The sequence below is a fragment of the Monopterus albus genome, unplaced genomic scaffold, assembly GCF_001952655.1.
Source record: "Monopterus albus unplaced genomic scaffold, M_albus_1.0 scaffold316.1, whole genome shotgun sequence".
In the NCBI taxonomy this organism is placed as follows: Eukaryota; Metazoa; Chordata; class Actinopteri; order Synbranchiformes; family Synbranchidae; genus Monopterus; species Monopterus albus.
In genome coordinates this window covers 346,085-369,059 of record NW_018128196.1, presented here as the reverse complement: position 1 = coordinate 369,059, position 22,975 = coordinate 346,085, and the positions used below count along the sequence as shown (strand labels likewise).

The 22,975-nt window shown below is 45.6% G+C and overlaps 1 protein-coding gene across 10 annotated transcripts in view; it reads left to right on the top strand.

Moving 5' to 3' along the window:
- Positions 1–22,975, top strand: part of dlg1b (discs large MAGUK scaffold protein 1b) — an 85,000-nt gene that overhangs the window by 30,671 nt on the left and 31,354 nt on the right. For 6 of the 10 annotated variants that reach the window (XM_020623921.1, XM_020623913.1, XM_020623912.1 and 3 more), the window contains 2 exons: positions 13,365–13,529; positions 18,530–18,679. In XM_020623921.1, coding sequence (XP_020479577.1) covers positions 13,365–13,529; positions 18,530–18,679 — 315 coding nt within the window. The remainder of the gene's footprint in view (positions 1–13,364; positions 13,530–18,529; positions 18,680–22,975) is intronic. The other 4 variants (XM_020623919.1, XM_020623920.1, XM_020623916.1 and 1 more) reach the window with 1 other exon arrangement.

The window sequence follows — 22,975 nt, the reverse complement described above, 5'->3', positions numbered from 1 at the left end:
AAGGTATTTCTCATGCAGGGGCCGAATGTACGTTAGTTGATTGTTAGCTTTGTGCTCTGTGTTCAAGTGCCACATTTTGGCCCCAACAAAGATAATGCAGCAGTTGGCTTTTGATGCCGTGAGCTCTGTGATGTCTGCAGGTGCGTCTCTGCCTTTAGACATATTTGACCGTTTGATGCAGTTTGTTGATCCAATTTGATGTGGATGTACATAGGAGAGCCTGTGTATTTGGATTCATTTTCCATATTTCAATCAAATCAATCAGTCAGATTTTATTTGTGTAGCGCAAAATCACAGCAAAAGTCATCTCAGGACACTTTACAAAGTAAGGTTTAGACCTTACTGTTATCACTATTATTACAGAGGGAAAACCCAACAAATCCCCCTTGAGCAGCACTTGGCGACAGTGGGGAGGAAAAACTTCCTTTAACGGAAGAAACCTCTGAAGGTGGGCGGCCTTCTGCCTTGATCAGTTGGAGTGAGTGGATAGAGGAGAGAGAAAAGAAGAAAAGCAACAAGACACCTACAAACACTGGTCAGGCTGATGTGGCCGGTGACTGCTCATTAGAGACGTAGAGCTCCAGAGCCAGGGCAACCTGCAGAAAGGTACAGGGAGAGAGAGAGAGAGATGACACACTACGGGAGAGAGCAGAGACAAAGTTAGTAATGTGTAATGGTGGCATAGGAGAGGAGAGAAACTCAGAGCATCATGGGGCCCCCCAGCAGCCTAGGCCTATAGCAGCATAACTAAGGGAAGGCTCAGGGTCACCTGATCCAGCCCTAACTATAAGCTTTATCAAAAAGGAACGTCTTAAGTCTAATCTTAAAGGTAGAGAGGGTGTCCGCCTCCCGAACTGAGACTGGGAGTTGGTTCCATAGGAGAGGAGCTTGATAGCTAAAGGCTCTGCCTCCCATTCTGCTTCTGTGGACTCTAGGAACCACAAGTAAACCTGCACTCTGAGAGCGAAGTGCTCTGTTAGGATCATCAGGCTCTACGAGGTCTTTAAGATACGATGGAGCCTTGTCATTAAGGGCTTTGTATGTTAGGAGGAGGATTTTAAATTCTATTTAGAATTTTACAGGGAGCCAGTGGAGAAAAGCTAATATGGGAGAGATATGATCTCTCTTGCTAGTTCCTGTTAGTACTCTGGCTGCAGCATTTTGGATTAACTGGAGGCTTTTATTTATCTGTAGGTTCAGAATTAAATAGTGGAAATGATGTTTGTTGGCAGCTTGTAGGGACACGGTTGTAACCCACTTATAAACCTGATTCCTTGATAGGCTTGATATAATTCACATGGAGAAAATGCTCTTGGACTAGACTGCTTACACTGGAAACGTAAGGACTCTGGCTCCTACCACGTATAAAGATGTCTGATCAAGCAGAACCACTTGACGTGATGTGACGTGAGACAGCACAGACAGACAGGTGGAGACAAAGGTAAATTAGACATGTGAAGACAAATGGGCTTCAGCTGGGATGTAATCAACACTGTTAGATGATTGGTTGATGAATTAAGGTGTCAAAGTAATTTTTTCAGTGAGGACGCCAAACGTTCATTTTCACTTTTCTCAGTGAACTGAAACAAACCAACAAAAAAATTACAGGCATATTTCACCATTTTTGTCAGTTTACTAACTAAACTAGTCTTTGTAAAAGAATTTGGATGTGAATGTCAGCTGCAGCCCTGATTACCATTTCAGAAAAAAAATCATTATTTTCAAAAATTTATAACAAACAGTTAATGAAGAAAAAATGTTCTGCTCTACAGACTCTGTGCCTACATCTGTGTTGTTTCTGGTCACTGTCTGCACCAGACTTCATATAAATCCTCCACCCGTCCCTTGTTGTGATTGCTCATAGCTGTATCGCAGTGTTACAGCTCAGAGCCTCCGGCAAGAAGCAGGTGTATGAACACATCTGCTCTCCACTGGCAGAGGGTCCACCACTTCTCTCATACATAGTATTCTCCCTTCAGGACGGGTCAGGCGCTGTGGCCCGAGTCCTGAACACATCACTTTTCTTCACAGGGGAAACACACTGGTCTGGCTGAAGAGTCATAGTGGCTTCATCTGAATGAGTTTAAATATGAGACCGAAACCGATTTTGTTAGAAGTGTACAGTTTATAACAAGATGCTGATATTATTCAGTTCACACCATCAGCGTGGATGGCTGCCACTTGACTGACAGGTGTTTTAGATGCGGGTCTTTTTATTGGCACATTTGGTCCCAGCATCTTCTTCTGTTCCTCCTCCGCATTGTTCCTCCTCATCTTCTTCTGTTCCTCCTCCTCTTCCTCCCCCACCTCTTTTTCTCATCCTTCTCTTTGTCCTCATCACCTTCTGTTTCTCCTCCTCTTCCTCTTTGTCCTCCTCGTCCACTGTTCTTCTCCCACCACCTCCTCCTCTCCTCCACTTCACTGACTCTGTCCCACATCACTCTACCTTCCCTCTGGATACACCCCCACTCTCTCTCTCTCTCTCTCTATTTTCGTGCAACCCTCCTCGTTTCCGATGAGTCATGTGACCAGCCTCTCTCGCCCACACCCCCCTCCCTGGAGACCAATCACACCCCCACAGAGGAAAGCGTAATGCACACACACACTCAGAGACACAGTAAACACACAGCGGCACTCGCCCCGGCTCTCCTCACCATCACCAGTGTCTGTGTAGAGGTAGAGAGGAAAGCAAGCCGGTGAAGGAGTGAGAGAGGAGTTGAGCTGAGTGCCTGAGAGGAGGTCAAGAGGGAGAGGAATCTATTCTGTCAGAAGAAGACGGAGGACAAGGAGGGGTCAGGGGAGAGGAGGAGGGGGAGGTTTTCCCTGAATGAAGGAAGAGCTCTGGGAGTCGTTTCCTCCCCACCGTGATGGAGCGACGCGAGGAATGAGGGCGGATGGTGAGAGCAGGGAGCAGGGCCCGAACCGGGCGGTGCGGGAGGAGCTGGCAGCGCTCCCGCAGGAGGCGGCTATCGTCCAACTGCCCCGGTTCCGACAAGATGTCCCCCAGCACAAAGAAGGTGGAGTGTTTCTCCCCCATGCTGTGCCACTGCAAGGTGGCCTGCACCAACAGCACCATCTCCCTCATGTTCGGCTGCAAGGTGGGTGGAAACATCTGGCCGTCCGCTGGAGGTTTCACATCGACGGGTGGGCGGGTGTGTGTGGGGGCGACGTGTCTGTTAGTTTGTTCTGTTACTGTGTAGAAGTCCAAACTGTGTCTTGTTCGTCCACCCAAACATTTTCAATGCAGCTGTTGTTTTAGTTAACTTTGAACTCAGTCAGGGGTTCAACCATCACTGACTTCACCAATTAACCGACACCATTACTGGCCGGTTTGTTTATGAAAGATAGAAATCCAAACTAATGTCGGTTTGAGTTAAAACTTGACTTGTATTTTTGTATCTATGTACATTGTACATGGTGAGTAGGGTCGGATAAAATAATAGATGAATTGTTTTTTCTTTAGAATGATCGGCGTTGATATCCAGCCTTAAATGTGACATCAGTTAAAAGTCATTTTAACAGTTAACAGTCATTTTTGGTCTAAGTCGAAGTGGTAAGAGTTTGAGATATTCAGATTTTTAGTGTATAGTATGGGGCAACATCCAAAAACACTGGATTCTCTTTTCCCATAATGCATCTTGATTTGGCCTTTAGAAGTGGCTTTGCATTGGAAGAGATGCTGCAGAGTTTCACATGGATATGAAAAATCAAAAGATAACAGAAATTACAGCTGTAGCCATCGTTCACAAACACTAAGGCAGTGTTTTCCACCAACACCACCTTATAACATGGGACAGAATGTACTTCAGCAAGTCTGCTGATGATCTGCTGCTTCCAAAAGATAATATATATATTTATGTAAATTGTGGCTGGAGCTGACATGGGAACTTAGTAAATATGAACCAGTGGGTGAGAGAGGAAAGCTGGAGGGCAGTGAACGTCTCTGAGACAAGAGAAACTAAACATGTCAGAGAGACAGAAGAGGTGACCCTACAGATGGTTTAAACCAGGCTCTGCTCTAGTTGATTCTTCCGCTCGGCACCTGTCAGACAGAAGCTGAGAGGGGGGACCCCTGTCAGCTCGCTATCACAAAGTGAGAGAGTTTACCATTTGACCCGATGTGATAGGCTGCCCGAACCCCCTGTGGTCTCTGCTTCAGTGAGCCGACCAATCAGAGACTGTGCTTGCAGCAGGGCTCAGGCCTGATTGGCTGACGGGGAGCATGTGTGGCACGCTGGCAGGCACGTGCATGTGTGGTTAACATGTGCTCTGCAGGGGAACACCAATGAACCAAAAACCGATCAGATCTGCTGCTGAGAGAAGCCAGTCCACTCTACTGAACCCAGTGGGATTATCAGGAGGTTGATAACCAAAGAAATACAGACCCTGGGTGACTACAGTCGAAGGCATTAGCTGAGGATGTTTGAAAGAAAATGAATTTCAGTAAATGAGAGGACGATGTGTTTAGATTATCTGTTCCCCGTCTGTCTGAAAAGGAGCCCTTGAGATTTCTTCCTTTTTTCCCTGTTAAGGTTTTTGGCAACTTCTTCCTGAGCCGATCTGAGGAACTAATGACATAGGGTTGTCGTGAAGCCCCCCGAGGCAAGCTTGCGATGTGTGGTATTGGCCACTGATTGATTGGGCAGTTGATCGGGGACTGGTCATTCCTTTGTGTGGAGTTTGATTCAGCGCCATCAGACCTGCAGTCACCACTGTTGCCACAGGAACCGTTTAATCTATCCATCAGTTTTTATGCAATGTATCAGGATATGTTAATATGTGTTTAATTGATTAGCTGTAGTGGGAGTAATTGTTATGTACAGCAGGGAAGCACAAACAACAGTGTCACGTACAGTGTAAGTGAACCCTGTGGAGTCACCTGGTTTTCTGCCACAGTTCTAGTGACCCCAGCCCTTCAATAGTCTACAGCAGCTCTGCTGGGCCGAGGTCTGGGCTCCGACTACGACGCTCCACATGGTAGATCTGCTTGTTTTGAAGCCGTTCTGTTGTGGATTTACTGGTGTTCAGGGTCCCTGTCCTGCTGCATCACCCAGCTCCTCCTGAGCCTCAGATGGCCGAGGGCCACCCTGTCATTATCCTGGGGGGTTCCCCGATGAACCTGGGATTTCATGTTCCCCTCCAGAGTGTTAGCGGTCCAGGCTCAGAGGCAGCAGAGCAGCCCCACATTGTGATGCTCACTTCACTGTGTTTTACTGGTGGTTCATGCTGATGTGAAACACAAATGGTTGATCCTTCCATCTATTAATCTATTTTCTGCTGCTCATCTAGGTGCAGGTTATGTGCTCTGATGCATTTTTATTAAGAATATTCCAGGAAGTACAGATAAATGTAAGTTAATGTAAGTAAGTGAACACTTGGTACATAAATCTAGGCTTTATCATCCATTCTGGTTTTCAGTCATGCCTTTCTTGGGTGCTCTGACTGTTTCATTCTTTGTGCTACTGAAATGTCCTGAAGCCTGAACAAACCCTGGTTGTAGAACGTCTGTTGTACTTGAGTCCACTTTTAGTTCCTCTGGCTCTGATTGGATAGTCCCAAAGCTAGTGGGGGGTGTAGTTACGATATTATGTGGAGCACTGACCTCTGAACCCTCAGGCACAGGATCCACTCACATTGCTGCTTCCTGCTCCACATGGATCAGGATTTAATCGGTATCTATTGTTAATCTGAGCGACTGGGAAGCTCAGTGTGGAGGCTAGACTGTTGCATGAAATGCTCTCACACGGCTCTGCTTCTCCTGCAGCATCTGCTCTGTGACCGTTTGATGGCAGCTTGTCTCTCATTGATCAGACTGTCTCACTACTACACACTCGATAGATTTCTCTGGAAGTTCAGTGGTTGAGAACTGAGTGAGCTGTTGACACTTTTAAACCTTCAGACATGCAGCTGCAGCCCTGAAATGACACCTGTGCAGATCAGAATATAAACTTATCTCTCCAGACACCCCTGGCTCCGCTGCTCTCACTCATCAGGGTTTAACGCAGCTCCACATGCTGAGACTTGTACAGGTTGGTGTCAGTCTGAACACTCAGGTCTGTCAATGAGAGACAAGTATCTGGGCCCTATGTTGACCACCATTTAGATCTTATCAATTTTTATAACTCAAAGATCGATTTTAAACTCCAAGGACTTGGCTCTGGAGTTAAATCACAGGGGCGTTAGCCAGTTCATCGACAAACAGGTGATTGTGGCTGGTTACTGGGTGGGGCTGACAAGTTATCCACAAACTCTCTGGATGGGGTTAAACGTAATGTTGCTCTAGAGAGCAACACTTTAGCGTTACATCCAAAGCTTGGGAGAAGATACTGCTTCTGTTTTTGTGCCGATCTGATCAGTGCAGCTTTCATCACAAGTGTTTTATTGATCATCTTAGATAAGTTAATAGGACAGCTGGTTGTGAATTTTGTGAATGCCCCCTGCTGGTCCACAAGACTTGTTGCAGTTTGTGCAGTAGAGTTTCAGTGTTATTCCCATTTTCAAATGAAAGCTCAAATTTTGAATTAAAAAAGACATCTCTAGTTTCAACTACCATTTAATTAGGTACAGCTAGCCAAAACATAAGGAAGACCATGGATGTATTAACTGGATATGGGAATACAGTATGGCATCCTCAGGGGTTCATACTCCGTGTTTTGGGGCCAGTAGAACATGCCCACTATTACTGAGCCAGCTGACTTCCTGTTAGCTCCCTGCACACACCAATGGGATAAAATAAATTAATCTACAGACTTTAATGAATCTTAATGAATCTAGACTTTGCTGCCAATGGATCAAACTGATAATAAATATCATTTCGTGGGGTTTGTGATGCTCAGAAAATCAACATTTCTTCCACATTTGTCACCTTTGGAACTGTTCATTCTTCCCAACCTTTTCTCATAGGATCAAGTCCTGATCATGTCATCCATTCTTTCCATTGTGGAGCTGTGGAGGGTTTCCACTGTAACACTCCCGACAGTCACAATGGTAAACTGGTTGCTTGATGGTTGTGGAACTTCTTGTCCTGTTCCCGAGCAGACAGAGCTGAGGACTTAGGACCCAACCAGCTTCAAAAGTCCTATAAGAGTCTGTGCCACAATGGTTAAGCGGGTGAACAGTCCCAGATAAACACATGTCCTGACCTCCAACGTTTGTCATTCTTAAATCCCATCCTGGGAGGCCTTGACAGCGTCCAGTGGTAAGACTTTATACTAAATGAATTTCCTGGCTACTCTTTTTCCAGCGATTGTATGTAGGAACGAGGCTTTTTGGGCCAGTGTGCGACACGTGAACAGCACCGAGGTACTGTGGTTTGGCCACTACGACAAAACAGCTCCACAGCCCAGATCGAAAAAAAAACGTTATCATTTAAACGTAATGCAGCGAAGGTAGGATTTATCTGAGAACTGCTGGATTACACTGTTTTAGCTGTACTGTTAAGTCATCAGATGGTGTTGAGAAAAAATATAGAAGATACCTGTGCCTTTGACAGCTGGAGGGAGAGACCAACTTGAACCATGAGGCTAGAGCCATGTGGATGGCAGGTAACAAACTGAAGTGTCAGGCTGTATTGTAAAGATTAGAGTGTATAGTAATGAAATCATGATGTTGTTTAAACAAGCATCGTGTGGATTTAGCACGTGATTCTGTCCTGAGAGCAGCAGAAGAGCTGACAAACTGTCAAAACCTGGACCACATTAAGCATTTTATCCTGCAGTTTGTTTCTAGTGGGTGATTCCTCAGTTATTTTCCCCATCATCTTCCTCCTCATCCCATCTTTGAATCATCCACAAACCCTCCTCCTCCTCCTGAACATTGTGCTACATGCACTCTTTGCTGATGCTCCTATTTATAGCAGCATTTGGCAGGCAGGAGTCGGCGCTGTTCCTCCTCCTCACCCTCATCTCTCTGAGAGCTGTTGACGAGGGCGGTGTCGTCCCTGGAAGCCTCCCCCTGCCTCCTACATCCACATTTACAGTAGAGCATCTCTCATCCACAGTGAGTGGGCTCCATGTCTCGCTCAAGGACACTGACTTGTAGCTGCTGCAGTGACTGAACCTGTGATCTGTTTGCTCTAAACCTAACCACAACACCGCCCTTTTCTCTCTGTTTACATTTTAATATCTGCTACTGACGGTGCTGAAATGTCAGTGTTCAACAACTCAACATAAAGCACAGCAGCCAGAGTACAGCATTTAAGTTTAGCACCACAGCTGTGGACTGAGTCAGCCTGTGTGGGCTCAGATCGGCAGTTGAACCTGTAACCTGACTGTTTCCCTCACTTCCTGCTCTCAGTCAGTCGTCCTGGGCTTCTTTGTGTTGGCCGTGTCGTGATGGCTCAGTTTGCCTGCAGCCTCCTGATGCTTCTCCATCTGCCGCTTTGCAGTCATACAAAATTCAGCCGGGGCTGCTGTCTATGTTTACGTCTCTGTAGAAGGGAGATGTGGGGAACAACAGTTAGCTAATGATTTGAAGAAGCAGCTGGAGGGATGTGAAATTTGAAATGATCCTGAGCAGCTCAGTGAACCTGCGTTTGCCCTGTGACGAATCAATGACTTTCTTAACAAGGGATCACAGAAAAAGTTTTGATCTTTTATTTGGCAGTTTTTGGAAGCTAGCTAGTTGATGCTACATAAATAATATGCCATAAATGTTTGAATTTCCTTTAAATAATTTGTGAGTTTAGTGAATGTGTGAGTCAACTGAAAATCCCATCTCTCACACAGATGTCCACAGAAGTGTCGGTATTTTAGGACTTGAACGGCTGGTTAATGATGTTTTCAGTATGTGAGTACAAAACCCCAGCAGACATCTTCCTTGAGAAATTGAACCAGAAATAATGGGACCTTAATTAGCAGTATTCAGTCGGTTGAAGGGATGCTGGAGTATTCTTGTAACCAGTGTTCCTCGTTAGTCGCTACCTTCTCACATGTCGACAGAGGAGCCTTCCTTCAAACTGGTTGCTGCGTCTTGCTTTTAGCCTGCTGTTCATCTCTATATGCACCGGCGGAGTCCAGGCATTCTCAGGGTCCTCGTCATATGACCAACCTAGCCCCACCTCAGGAGGTAGAGCGGGTCGTTTCCTAACCAGAGGATTAGCGGTTCGATTCCCGGCTTGTCCAGTCAACATGTCGAGGGGTCCTTGAGCAAGACACTAAACCACCAGTTGCTCCTGGTGATGTCACCGGTGTGTGAATGCGTGAGTGCTTGGGAGTGCGAATGGGTGAATGGCCGAATAATGTGTGAAAGCGCTTTGAGTGTGCTGTAAAAGCATAGAAAGGCGCTATACAAGTATAAGATCATTTACCATTACTGACCTTAGAAACAGCAGTTGAGATAACAGTCCTACTTCATGGTCCACCCATTCACTGTTCTGGAGCTCTCTAGCAGTACTACAGTACTAGTAGTAGAGTGTCAGTAGGACCAGACCTTTAATGCCACTGTTTTGGAAAAACTTCCTTCAACTGCAGTGAAAACATGAACCTCTAAGAACTTTTGAATCTTGTTTTTGTGTTGTGATGAGTTACATGCAGCCTGGAGAGCATCTGCTTCGTACAGAGGTTTATGAAAATTAAACAGATGTACAGATGATGTTTGATCTCGGGCCAAACAAATTCAGAAGTTCAGTTTCCCTTACCGAGGGCAGTCCATCTAAAACTGTGATACCAGTGCAGCCTTTGACAGTTAAACTGAGCAGAACCTCAGGAGAAATGAGAAAATGTAGAAAAATGAGTCAGACATCTTCCAATAAAGTGACAGCATGTGATTAAAACAAGCTGGGCTACAGCTCTGGATCCTGTAATTCTCTCTGTACATTTTACAGCTGAACTCTCAGTAGGTTTGACTGTCCAGTGTTCAGTGGTTTGGATCAGGATCCGTCCTGTACTGTTCTGAGGTCTGCGTGTTTCAGTAGTCTTAGAAGCAGACGGTGTCTGTGTTGAAAAGCACGCTATCCGACCCAGCTCAGAAGCAAGTCAGAGCGCGGCGCTCCACCCCCATCCCAGTTGTCACCACATTCTGATTGACAAATCAAACTTGAACAACAGGAAGTGTCTCAACCAAAGGAGGAGCCCCGCCATCTTTAAAAAAGAGAGGAGAAGAAGAAGACAGTAATGCATTACAAAGGGAAGTCAGCTGTTTGCTCTGTTACCTGTCTGCAGTTGATGTCAGTTCCAGTTGTGCAAAAGACATTCTGCAAGAGCAGTGCTGTCCCTGTTCAGTGGAAACAGAGACAGGTACTGGGGCCTGACGGGCCGGAAGCCGGCAGCCTGAGTATGGGGCGACTCCTGGTGGCAGAACAAAGACGGCAAGGTGAACATACTCCTGTTATCTGATGAGTTTGACATGGGAAGGAGCACAGACTGCTCACGTACCACCTCCACCTTTCTTAACCTCTCCTAAGCTGAGGCATCCTTCATGGACATTCCTACATGGCTCTGGTTGTAGAACTGCCCAAGTGTCCTACTCATGTCTGGTAGTAATGATCCTGTGTCTGAGGCTTGGGATGCTGCTGGTCTCTGTGTACAGGCAGACCCCAGCCTCAGCCCTCCCCCTCCTGGAGCATGCGCTGACCACAACGTGAGCCACGCTGAGCTCTTTATTCTTTACTCTGTTCAATTAACAGACACTTCTGGCATTGGTAAAAGGGTGTTAGTAGAAATGTGTGATTTCTCCCTGCACACTGTTGTTAACAAGCTGTTGTCTTCACACTCAGTTACTGCTGCTTCAGCAGCTAAACTGTGCAGACCGCTTCACGCCAATCAGCTGTCGATGGCAGCACATTGCAGATTATTCAAGTTTTTAAAGTCTTTTTGAGAACAGTTAAAATTAGGATTTATAAGAAGAGAGGTGGCAGTGAACTTGAGACGAGCTGTGTCACGATCACAGAAACTTTTTGATTAAACATAGAGGAATAAGTTAGTCCTCCTACATTTAGGTCGTGACATAACTACAGTGTCCTTTGGTTTCTGTGGTGGTATCTCTGACCAAAACATTTGAACTCAACGTTTTTCACATAAAAAATTCACACATGCTTTAGATAGATGCAGTTTGCTGACTTTTCAACTGTTCATACTGGTACATTTGATGTAATGTATGAAATCGTGAACATAATGTTGCACATAATTCACACGTGCTGCTTGTTCCATGTGATTTATTTGGCAACATTCATATATTTCACCGGAATTATCGCTTACAATAGTAGAAATGCACAAAAAAAAAAACAACAAACAGAAAACCAACCTTTTACTATCTGATTCAAAGTCACCTTCACTTAATCTTTAATCACATTGTTCTGGGGTTTAATCAGATTGTAAAGTTCTTATTTTTTAAAACAACTTTGAATTTTTGTTCAATATAAAAATCACTGACTTGCCATGATTTGTGGAGCTAATGTAGTTATACTGTGAAGTACTTTACATGCTGCTGATAAGTAACGGATTAAGGGGTTTGAGGTCAGTTTTTAACCTGATTGTTACCAGCATGTATATCTGACCTAAACTTTGGCTGTTCAGAAGCGTCTTTACTGGAATCACAAGGCTAGGATGTCGGTAAACTTTCCTGGTATGTTGGCTGAATCTTACAGCCTGACTGTTCTGCAAACTGCCCCGGTCGTCGCTCTTCATATCAGTAGAGTGGTGCAGATTGTTCCAGCAGAGGCTGAGGGAAGGTCCTGCTCAGTCAGACCGGTTTGCACCAGTGTGTTGTGTGAAATTTTCTCTGTGCTGACAGAAGCATTGAGTCGCCTGAGTTTATTTCTGTTGGTGGGAGACTCTCTGGCTGTTGATCATAGTTGTAGTTGAGGCGTAGGCGGCAGCTCCACAGTATGCGGATGTGTTGTTGCACGGTGCCCGGGGATGCTTCACTCGGCGGTTGCTAAGCAACGGCTCTGCTCCGAGCCGAGCTGCCTGTCACAGCTCAGCGCCTACAGTCAGTCAGACGCAGGACGATCCTGTTCAGATGCAGATTATCGGCTGTTTGAAGCAGCTTCAGAAACTTCTTTCTGAGGTTGTTAAAGCAGCGCTGCAGGGTTTCACTGATCTGTCTGAGGGTCTCGCGGTCACACCTCCAGCTGTATGGACACTAGTGCTGCCAGAGGTTTCCAGCCTGCCTAGGTTAGTCTCAGCTATCGTCACTGAAGATGAGTGGTATATTCATCTGTGTGATTGAAACACAAAAGGTTCTGTATTTACTCTGGTCAGTATAAGATGTTTGACAAGCTCCCCTTCATACCATTTGTATTTTCATGCCCAGCTCTCTCTCACACACACACACACCTTTCCAGCGCAGGCACGCTCACCACCAATTGCTTTTAGAGTTCAACAAACTAACAAAAACATGTAAGACTGATTTAGAGCAGAGCCTGTTTTTAAGCCTTTAAAATGTAGTCACAGTGTCCCCATTGACAGCAGCGAGCAGCTCCCATGTGCAGTGTCCCCATGGAAGTGCAGACACCTGTCACCCGTCTCCAGATCACTGTTGTGCTGAAGGAAGCCCAGAACCAGAAGGGTTCTCAGGCGGGTTCTACGTCTACTTTGGCTTCTACCTGGATTTATGGATTCAGAGTCCAGATGAGACTGTTTCCTGCTTTTCTTTGTCATATACAGGTTTCAAGTAAATACTTTTATGTATTTGAGCCTTATATGTTATTTTCCATGAAGTAGTGGTGGATGTATGTTAGACTAGACTGACTCTAAACTGACTGGGGAACAGTCCCTGTCTGAGTGTCGAGTGAAGCAGCTGTCACAAGTGGACTCGGAGGCGTCCGTCTCTCAGTCTGAGTCTTGTTACGTAACTGCAGAGGTTCAGGACAGTCGAATCATTCACCCGTCTGCCTCCTGAAGAAAACGGATGAGACTCCGACTGACTCATGAAGATGTGAGGCTGGTGTCTGTGGACCCACGGTGATGCTGAGTGCAGACATGGCCCTCTGTTCCTGTGCTCATTCTTTTGGCTTTCTAGGCCTTCACAGAGTTTTCATGGGACCTTAAGAGAAGAATAAGAAGCTGTTTGTTGGTGAAATGCACCTTGGGAGTTGTAGTTTACTCCTCTTCTTCTGTGTTTTTCTTCACAGGCTTCTTATACGAGACTTGTTCGAACACAGTTTATTCGTCTTTTGTGTTTGTGATAGTTAATTGGACCAGAATGATCATAAACACAGTCAAAATTAAGTAAAATAAAATAAAATAGGATCAGTTCTAGAGTAAAGTAGGCTATGCAGCATACCTGGTCATGTTCCTCAAAATGTTAACGCCCTCCACCTGCCAGTCCGTGTTCAGGGCAAACATTTTTTAAAAAGCCTGCACATTTCAGCCCCCTACCAGCAGCTTCCTAATTAGCCATGCTCTTCCCTTTGTGTTTTTCAGAAGTACAGGCACCACGATGAGGACTCGTCCCCCCAGGACCAGAGCTCCCCCCAGCTGACAGAGGAGGCTGGGGGGCCAGAGCTGGTCCAGGTAGCAGAGAGGAACCTTTCCCAGATTGAGAATGTGCACGGATACGTCACCCATGCTCACATCTCGCCCATGAAGGTAGGATATGGGTTCACTTTCATTTATTATCTGTCTCTTCTGCTGTCTCTCTCTCTCTCCCTTTTCTGTCCAGGTTCCTTTGTCACTAGTGGAAGACTTTACTGGCCTCTGTTTCCAGAGCAGCACAAACACACAAACAGTCCACGTGTGTCTTCTGAAAGTTGCATCTTTATTCAGAAACCCAGCAGTTACACACATCAGTTTCTGTACTTGAGACTGCAGCATATGTAATACACATGTAGAACCACTACGGCTAAGTTAGTCACCAATTACAAGCTAATGGCTAATGTTATACGAAAACAAGAATGGCAGAGAACTCGGCCCAGAGTCTGGGTCTGAACGACGCTCAGGCATATGCGGCTAAATCTCTGCTGGTTTCTCCCCTGCCATCGTATCCTCGTAGTCAGTGGTTTTACTGGGAGTAGCAGGGTGGTGGGCAGTGCGCTCATTTACAAACATTTGAATATTCATGAATCCTTGAATTCAAAATGAGGGGCAAAGACCAAAGGTCCTTTTAGGATGTTTACTGAACTTTTTTGGAGGAAAAAACATGTTAGACTAAAGAGTTTCTGTAGCAGAGTATTTTAATATGCCATAAAATGTCTCTGGAGGGGTCATTACAATGCTGGGCTCATTCATCCTACCAGAGAGTCTCACTTGTGAAAAGCTAAAGAACCACTGTGTTAGTTTTATGCTAATTTCTGGATATCAGTGGTAGCCTCCTGTATATCTTATTTAATCACAGTTAGATAGTAAACAAGATCCCATGGGAAAAAAACCCCTCTAAAGTCACATCAGTTTGTAAATTTAAACAGGACTGAAGAATCAGATCAAATTCTGACATAGGCTGTGGCTCTGCAAGTTCCAGCCTTTGAAAAATTGATGAATTTTAGCTTTAACTCTGCTCATGTCTACACTTGAACATTTCTTTTTGTGAGCAAGCTCAGCTACACAACAGCACCAGTATGTTTTGTACCCGGAAACCCAGACCTGTAAAAACTTGTTAAACCTTCTAGTAACCACGGCATTATGTGTGATTGCATGATAGTTTCAAAGTGGAGAATGTGTTCCTTAGAGGCCAGTAAAGTTGGACCTTTATCTGTTTTTCCCAGTGTTTATCTTTGTGCTCTGTCTTCATGTACAGTGTATTTGCCATTGAATATATTTCTGTCAGCATCATACATTCACACAGTTCAGCGTCACAGTTCAGGGAGGACGAGGGGTGTTACCTACATGTGTGTCATTAAAACAAGCCCATACGCACCTGTACCTCTTGCTACTCAGATTCATCCAGTCAGGTTTCACTTCGACCCTCCAGTGTCACAGTCACGGCAGGTAAACCCCAGACGAGCTTGTTTCCCGCTCAGCTTATGTAGCTCATTGAAGCCAAGTCCAAATTTCAACCTGCACAGGCCAAAGGTGGCAGTTCCTCCATCAGCTTCAGTTTTATGTAACGAAGACAACAGTCACAGCAGCTTAAAGCTCAATAATGCCACATTTTCAGTGAATGACTTTGGTCGAGACTGCCCTCTTGTAAAAACATGACTCTGTTGCTTGTTAGAAAACACTGGACTTTCCCATGTGTAAGTGAAGATCAGTGCCAGTGCGAGTTTTTTTTTTTTATCCATGACCGCTCCACAGCCGTAACCTTGTTTATTACTGTAACTGTGATGGGACAGGAGATTTTAGTCCAATCCATCATAATATTTTTTCATTTTTAGTTTGATTAAACTTAATGAGATCATGGCATTTCCATAATTATAACCATGTGTTTATCACTGTTTACTTTAGTAAACCTGCTGGTGGGACGCATGTTGTGGTTAACGTTGGCAGAGTTGTTGCCCTTACTCCTGTCAGTGTGGGAGCGTCATTTCAGGAGATGCTCCTCCATCTCAGGAGGGCTGCACTAGATGCTGGGGGCAGGACCACCTAACGGGTGGTCCAGCTTACAGGACCTGTTCCTCTGGTCACCTCCTGGCCTTTTCTGTAGCGCCACCCTCAGGACAATCTTCACATTTTTAGCTGCACTGCTGTTCAGACACTTATTTGTTCAGACTGTGGCTGTATTCAGCTTCTAATGACCACTACAACTGTGTCCTTGATTAATCAATCATCAGATAGTTTCCATTAATAATTCAATTGATTAAAAGCAAACTAACTGACAGAACCGTGTAAACGATGAGGATTTGATGCTATAAAAGGGGTGTGTTCTGGATGATTGACAGCTCTGATATCATGACTCCACCTCCAGTCGCTACACACAGAAGCCGGTTTCACACTGTGTTATAAAAGTGACTTAGCTGCCCCCGTATTTACAGTAGTTTGACTTCACTTTTTCATAAAGGCAGGAAGTGGTGACGTTGCCTGTTGATCTACACAGGCTGTGGTTTCAACCCACCCACAGATTTAGACCAGACTGTGTCAGGGGGCCAATACTATCACATCATGTTTGGCACTCTACTGATGGTATAATAAAAAAAAGGGTGGGAAAAACATTTATAGATATGTTTGAAAATTTTAACTTGCTCTTGATAAATTAACAACTTTATGTGACACAAAAACAAGTTGAAGTGGCAAAAAGACTAAATGTAATTAAAGCATGACTGTGGTTCAAGTAAGTGAAGTTAAAGAGCAAAGCTGTTAAAACAAAATGAAATACAGAGGTAAAACAACATGTGACCTGCAGAGGTAAGGTCACAGAGCAGATTTTCTAAAGGAAGTCACTGGCTGATTCTATTAAGACCAGCACAGGTTCGCACTGGTAGTGATGTATGTGTTCAGAACTAAATCTGTGCTTCTGCAGCCTCCAGTGTTACATTAGTTCCAGTTGATTTGTGAGGTGGTGTGTGTCACTGAAGCACAACAACAAAGCAAAAATCACTCCCTGTAACATCTCTGTGCTCTGAGTTGATTAATCCAATCTGCCGATTAGCTGAGATCCGATGTTTCACGCTAATGCGGTCATGGTAGCAGTACACAATCATATTATCTCTGGAGAAACAGCTGATGTACTGAGACATGGTCCTGCTGCTCAGTGGAGCTCTGCTGCCACCGTGTGGGGTCGGGGAAGATGCACCGCTGACGGACGGAGAGGCACCGACACAGCTGCGTCTCTACGTGTCTCACTCAGTGGTGATAGCAAGACTGAAAAACCATAGAGTACAAATACTCTGGTACAAGTAAAAGGCCTGTATTCAAAAGTATCAGCATCCAAATACACTTGAAGTAGCAACAGTAACACTAGTGATTCTGCAGAATGGCCCATTTCACATTAATGTATATTGTCGGCAAACGTGTAAAAACGGGTCCCGGAAAGAACCAACAGGCCATAAGAGCAGAACTGGCCTCTGATGATCTGGCATCAGAAATAACTTTACAAGAAGAGCTGCAGGAGACTATTGAACAAATTGTCTCTTTTCAGTTAGAATTCCCACAGGAACAGCAAGAATGTTTACAAGAAACAGCAAGAGGAGCTGGAGAGAAATAATTAAAATGCTATGGCAAAATGCATAAAGTTAGAAAGTTAAGATATTTAGTAAGTAAGGATAATCATAAGATGATTTATATGTGTGTTTGAAATAATGTGTAAGAATAAAATCAGAAGGATTTTATTGAAAAAGGTACATTTAGAAGTCTAAAGTACATTCAGAATCTAAGTCATAAAGAGTGAAAATGCTGAATCATGGAGAAAAGAGAAGTAAGACACATCCATACAAAAGAGGAAGTGCAGGTTGTGTGTGTGCGTGCATGTGTGTGTGTGTGTGACAGAGAAAGGCAAAAGAGACACAGTTTAAGAAAAGTACAAAAATGATGGTTTCATGCATAAAGTAAAGATTTGATTGATAATGTTTGATCAAGTGTTGCAGTCAAAATATACGATTGGATTTTAAAGGCTGATGCATTACTGTACAGTTTTGAGGCATTTACTTGAGTATTTCCAGGTCCTGCTGCTTCATACTGTGACTCTGTGCCAGAGACAAACCGTGTACTTTTTACTTCACTACATGTACCTGATAACTTCAGTTCCTTTCCAGAATCAGATGAATAAAACCCAGTAGAACCATCAGACTCTATTGATCCGGGTAGGAAATCCACCAGCTACCCAGCAGGATGTAAAGTACTTCACAGTACAAGTATAGAAAGTAGTTTACCATCAGCTCCACCGTTACCAGCTGCAGCACTGGCTCAGTAGTTCTGCTGCTTCACCACCAGCTGATCCATCTCTGTCCTCCACGTCTGTCTCTGTCTTTGTCAGCTTTTCTCACTCTCTGCTCCTCTTTCTCTGTCATTGACCCCAGATTCACCTTTATGCTGATGTTTTAGTCATTTATTTATCTAGAAGTCATCCCAGCTGTCTGGCCTTTAGCCTGCATTGATACCTGCAGTGTATACTGTATATTATACCTGATCAGCTGCTGCAGATTAATCAGTTGCTATAACCAATGTTTTGCCACTTTGTCTAGTTAAGCTGTGTATAACTCCGCTTTTTAAAAGTTGTGATTATGTAATTTGAACATTGAGTAGATTAACCACACAGAGTTTGTTAATGGAGTTTTATTTAGGGAAGATAAATTACAGTATTGGCTAAAAAAAATCTTAGCTGTTTTTGTTTAAACTGTTCATTTGGCATTTACAGTTTTTTTCTCAAACGACAGGCTCATTTGACTGGCCTTTGTGGTGGTTTTTGTAAGTGTCAGAGTTCCCTCTGACTCTAGTAGTGGTTGTGTACCTTCAGCCTTTCACAGTTTTCCCATCAGTTCTGAGAAAGTACACAAGACTTCTCACTGTTTAGAGATGGCTATTGTTGATCTTTAGCAACATCAGTCTCCACAACAACTGGGGAAGCTTCTTCCTGCCCCTCCTCTGCTCTGTCCTTCATTCCTTCTGTCTTTCTCCCCTCTGTTCAACTGCCTTTCTCCTCCTCCTCCGCTGTACTGTGGCCTCGCTGAGGCGCCGTCTTTCCTCCCCCCCACCTTCCTCCCCCGTCTTTCCTCCTGTAGGTAGCATCTCTGGAGTGCATCTTTGACGGTTCTTCAATGTTAGGACAACATCACCCGGAGCTCCCCTCCCCTACGCCCTCCACCCTCTACCCCCACGGAGAGGACAGCCCCCTCCCCTCCTGCTCCTCCAACCCCTACCCCCCGATCCAGGTAACCCCTCCACGCTGCTGTGCTGCTGTCATTCCAGCACTGCTGGACAGTCATATTCTTCACATTTCCATCATGTTCCCATCCATTTTAAAAGAGAGAGGTTCACCTTTCCATGCACCTGCTACACCGACATTCATTTATTTTAAACAGTCCCACTGAGGTTAGCAGCCTCTTCTGTGAGGAGGCCTGGCCAAGATGGCAGCAACAATTTCAGACGGACAGTCTGACATGAAACAGACATGTACAACATTAGCAAGAACAGAGTTGTTCACAGAGCAGCTGTCAGTGTTGAGTAGCTAGAACGAAGACGAGTAGAAGCCTGAATTGACAGTACAGTTCACAGAGGCCTTGAATCGAAACTGACACCAAGTTCATTAATTGAAGACCCCTGTGCTAACTATTCCAAGTGGCTGCAGCAGAAAATGTGGACGCTTCCTTTTTCATCTGTTTCCGGATTCTGGGACAGAGCACGTGTGTCCTGTGATGCACGATTGAAAGATGAGCTCTGAGAAATGAGGCTACAAAGATATTATATTACATCGAATCCCAAGGAAAACCCCTGTTTTACATAGAGACAGATGACGGGACGCCCCAAAGCGGAGAGTCCCAGTGAGGTGCTGGGCCACCACATGCCACCAGAACAGCTGCAGTGTACCTCGACTCTCCAAGTCTCTGACCCCTTCTGGAGGGATGAGCACTGTTCTTCCAACAGATGGTCACTCGTGGTGTTTTGATGATGGTGGTGGAGATGCTGTGTAACACGTCGCTCCAACACCTCCCATAGCTGTTCAACTGGGCTGGGACCTGGTGACTGGAAAGGCCACAGCGTCTGGTTCACATTGTGGTCATCCTCATCAGACCAGTCAGGGACCACTCATGGGGGGGGCGGCTCATCATTGAGCTCCTTCCAGACAGCCGCCTTGTCGGCAGGAGTCAGCTTGGTCCATGGCTTGTCTGCTGTCCGATCATAGTCTTGGGCATCTGTGACTTCCACGTACTCGTGGAATCGTAGGATTTTTCTTGCCTGTAATTCTGCAACTGTGGGTCTCTGACTCAGCTTCCTGGTCAGCCGTCGCTTGATCTCTCTAACCTCAGCTTGTCTGTCAGCCTGATTTTTGGGCTGAAGGATGACCTGGAGACCGCCTCCAGGTCAGAACTAGTGTGTGTTGATGTGCAGTGGCTAAGGAGACGAGTGGACCCAGACCATGCAGCAAACTGCCCCCAGAGCACAACAGAGCTGTATTAAAACAATTAAACTTATGGATGGTTTGTGAGACATACAGGCTAATCGTGATTTTTAGCCGAGCTACATGCATAGCTTTAGTGAAATGTCTCAGCAGCTGTTGGCTAGGTTGTGATGAAATGTTGTTCAGATGTTCCTGGTCCCCTCGAGAGGAGCTGTAAAACCTGTGGTGACCATCTGATCTTCCATTAAGTGCCATCATCGGCTCAACGTTTGAATTTCTCAGTTATACTTGTGTTTAATGATAATTAGCAAATGCCAGCAGGCTGCACCGAGATGGTATGTTAGCATGCCCACTGTAGCATTTAGCCCACAATGAGCTGCACTAGCCGGCGAGCGAGAGATGAGCCGTGCGTGACGTCCGACACAGACGTCGCCAAAGAGCAGAAAGTCTTCAGAAGAAAACGGGCTATGAATAAATCACATGCATAAATGGCAAAATGTGCACAATTCATTGATTTATACTATGCTTCAGTTGAAATCTAACAGCCTGATCATCATCATCATCATCATCAGTGTCATCATCATCACGTTGACTGCCAGGCTACAGAGCACGACAGTAGCGACATAGAAGTAACTGTAGCTGTGATGACTCTGAGCAGGCTCAGAGATGCCTGTGAAATGACTGTGTTTCTCAGGTAGAGCAGCTCTGGGCCGTACGGTGACTTGGTCTACATGGCATTTGTATTTCACATGAGACTACACGCAGAGCGGCTGAGCGACTGTCTCGTCACCCACTCCGGCGGCGAGGTTTCTGCTCACAGTAACAGTCCCAGGTGGAGAATCTCCTCATCAGGTCTCCATTGTTTCCCCACACGTCTGATCTGCAGCAGCCGCTGGTCCTTGGCCTGACGTCAGCAGGCAGCTATCTCTAACACCTCCGCCGCGATAACGCAATGCATGGATCCTCACTTCCTACAAAGACTGAAGACTGGGAGGACGTACTGTACACTCCTTTTTCTATTATTCTTTTCATTTTTCATCTCTCTTCCTCCGCCTTTCGCCCGCTCAGCAGCACCATGGCAACACGGGAGATGAATGCTGACAAAGAAAATCCTGATGGCAGGGAGATGGGGGTTGAACCTGGAGAAAGGGCCAAGGACAGATTCAGTGACGCTTTCTGTAACGGGGTGGAGGGGTTGTGTTTGAAGAACAGCCGGCCTCTTGTACGTCCCCAGCAGAGATTTACTGCAGCTCTGATGTATATTTAGCACCAACACAAAAGACTGTGTAAGGCCACGAAATTGCTTGTCACTAATGCATCTTCTCCATGGTTTCATCTCTGCTACAGTTCATTCCCAGCTGCAGCAAAGGATGCTGGGAGGACAGGCTGGCTCTATTTATAGCAGCAGGATTCCAGTCAGCCATGGGATTTCAGGAAAATCATGGAATATTGGGGGGTATATTCCAGACAGGGCAAGTCATGTTGTTTCTCTTTGAATGAACAAACAATGTGTTAATAAGGATAGAAATGAAACATATATATAGGAATATAAAACATAAGCTGATGCAGGATGTGGCTGTCAAAAAACCTGATGAAATAATAGACAAAACAGGTCAAAACTATGTTTGGGGCAGTGCATTGAGGCCCATATGATGTAAAACAGTGCCTTTATGTACTTTATTAAAATAGGTGGTTAGAAAACATCCGACAAACAAAAAAGAAAAAAATGTAAAATTTTGTATCACTTGTCTAATTTAGTATATTTATTTATTATTTACTTGAGAACATTTTTGTATATTAAATTTTAATTAAAAAAGCAGTTCTTTTTTCGTTATGTCGTCATGCATTGTTTTTTTTCTGCTGAGTGTTTTTACCCGAGCAGTCGGTCCCTGCTCGCTAACTGTAAACTCTGCACTGTCCTCCTGACTATACTCTGTCAGCCGTGACAGTCAGTGCACACATCACCGTGCTGCCCGTCACAGCCGTGATAACTCAGCAGTTTCCCTCCGCAAGTGTCCCTGCTGACTCGTGTTTGGGAAGGGACTCGCAAGTCTGAGGAAGTAGGACAGAGGTCAGCTGGACCAAACCCACCCTGGGCTGAAAACCAGGAGGAGGAGGAGGAAGGAGCCCTGGGAGGCTTCCAGACTGCAGAGATAACTTCCTCACTGCCTGTACTCTCTTTAAACACACACTCGGGTGTCTCCGTCCTCTCGTCAGCCCTGCAGTCTGCTGTTGCTGCCTGCCTCAGACAGACGGAGGCTGGTCGACCGGCTGCTCTCTCTCTGCTTACCGGCGACACTCTCTCCCCCCGCCAGGTTAATCTGCCCCCCGAGGCTCCTCTCTCTCTCTCTCGCTCTCTCTATAATGCCACGCTTTGATATATTGCATTTTTTTGTATAGTATTGATGATTTCTGTAATTGTGACGCGATAGTGGTGGTATTAAGAGGTGAATTACGTCTGCCACTGCTGCTCATAGCTGACAGGAGGAGGACGAGCTCGGTGTGTCTCAGCTCCTTTTTGGGAAGCTGCGTCTGCTCACCTCCATCAGCTCCTCTGCAGCCTACTTGTTTGTGTCTGTGAGGAGGAGGGGGGCACACGAGGTCTAGTGAAGCCCCCTCCCATCGTCTGTTCTCCAGCCAGCACCACCTCCGCTGCCCTGCAGCAGGAGCGAGAGAGGAGGCACCGAGGAGGTGACACACTGCCTCCACCTTCACCACCAAGAGCAGCAGCAGCAGCAACAGCAAGCAGCATGCTCAACTCTGTGTGGTACGCCAAAAAGATGGGTCGCCGCATCATGGGCACCCTGAGGAGAACCAAGCGGCTCCACCGGCACCTACTGGTAGGTCACCCCCTCTCCACCCCACCCACCCATAAGAAAATAAATCCTCCTGAGTCTGAGGAGGGAGGGGGAGGTGCTGCACAGTGTAGCCTGAGCCATTTTCTACAACGTGCGTGTACATACATTATGATCATGCACTACTCCGACTGGTATGTGTGTGTTGTTGATATGCATCGATCCGTCCGTCTGTGGTGGATGTGGCGCTGCTGGATGAGGCAGATGTGGAAAAGTTGCAACAGGATGCTGCTGCTGCTGCTGCTGCTGCGTCA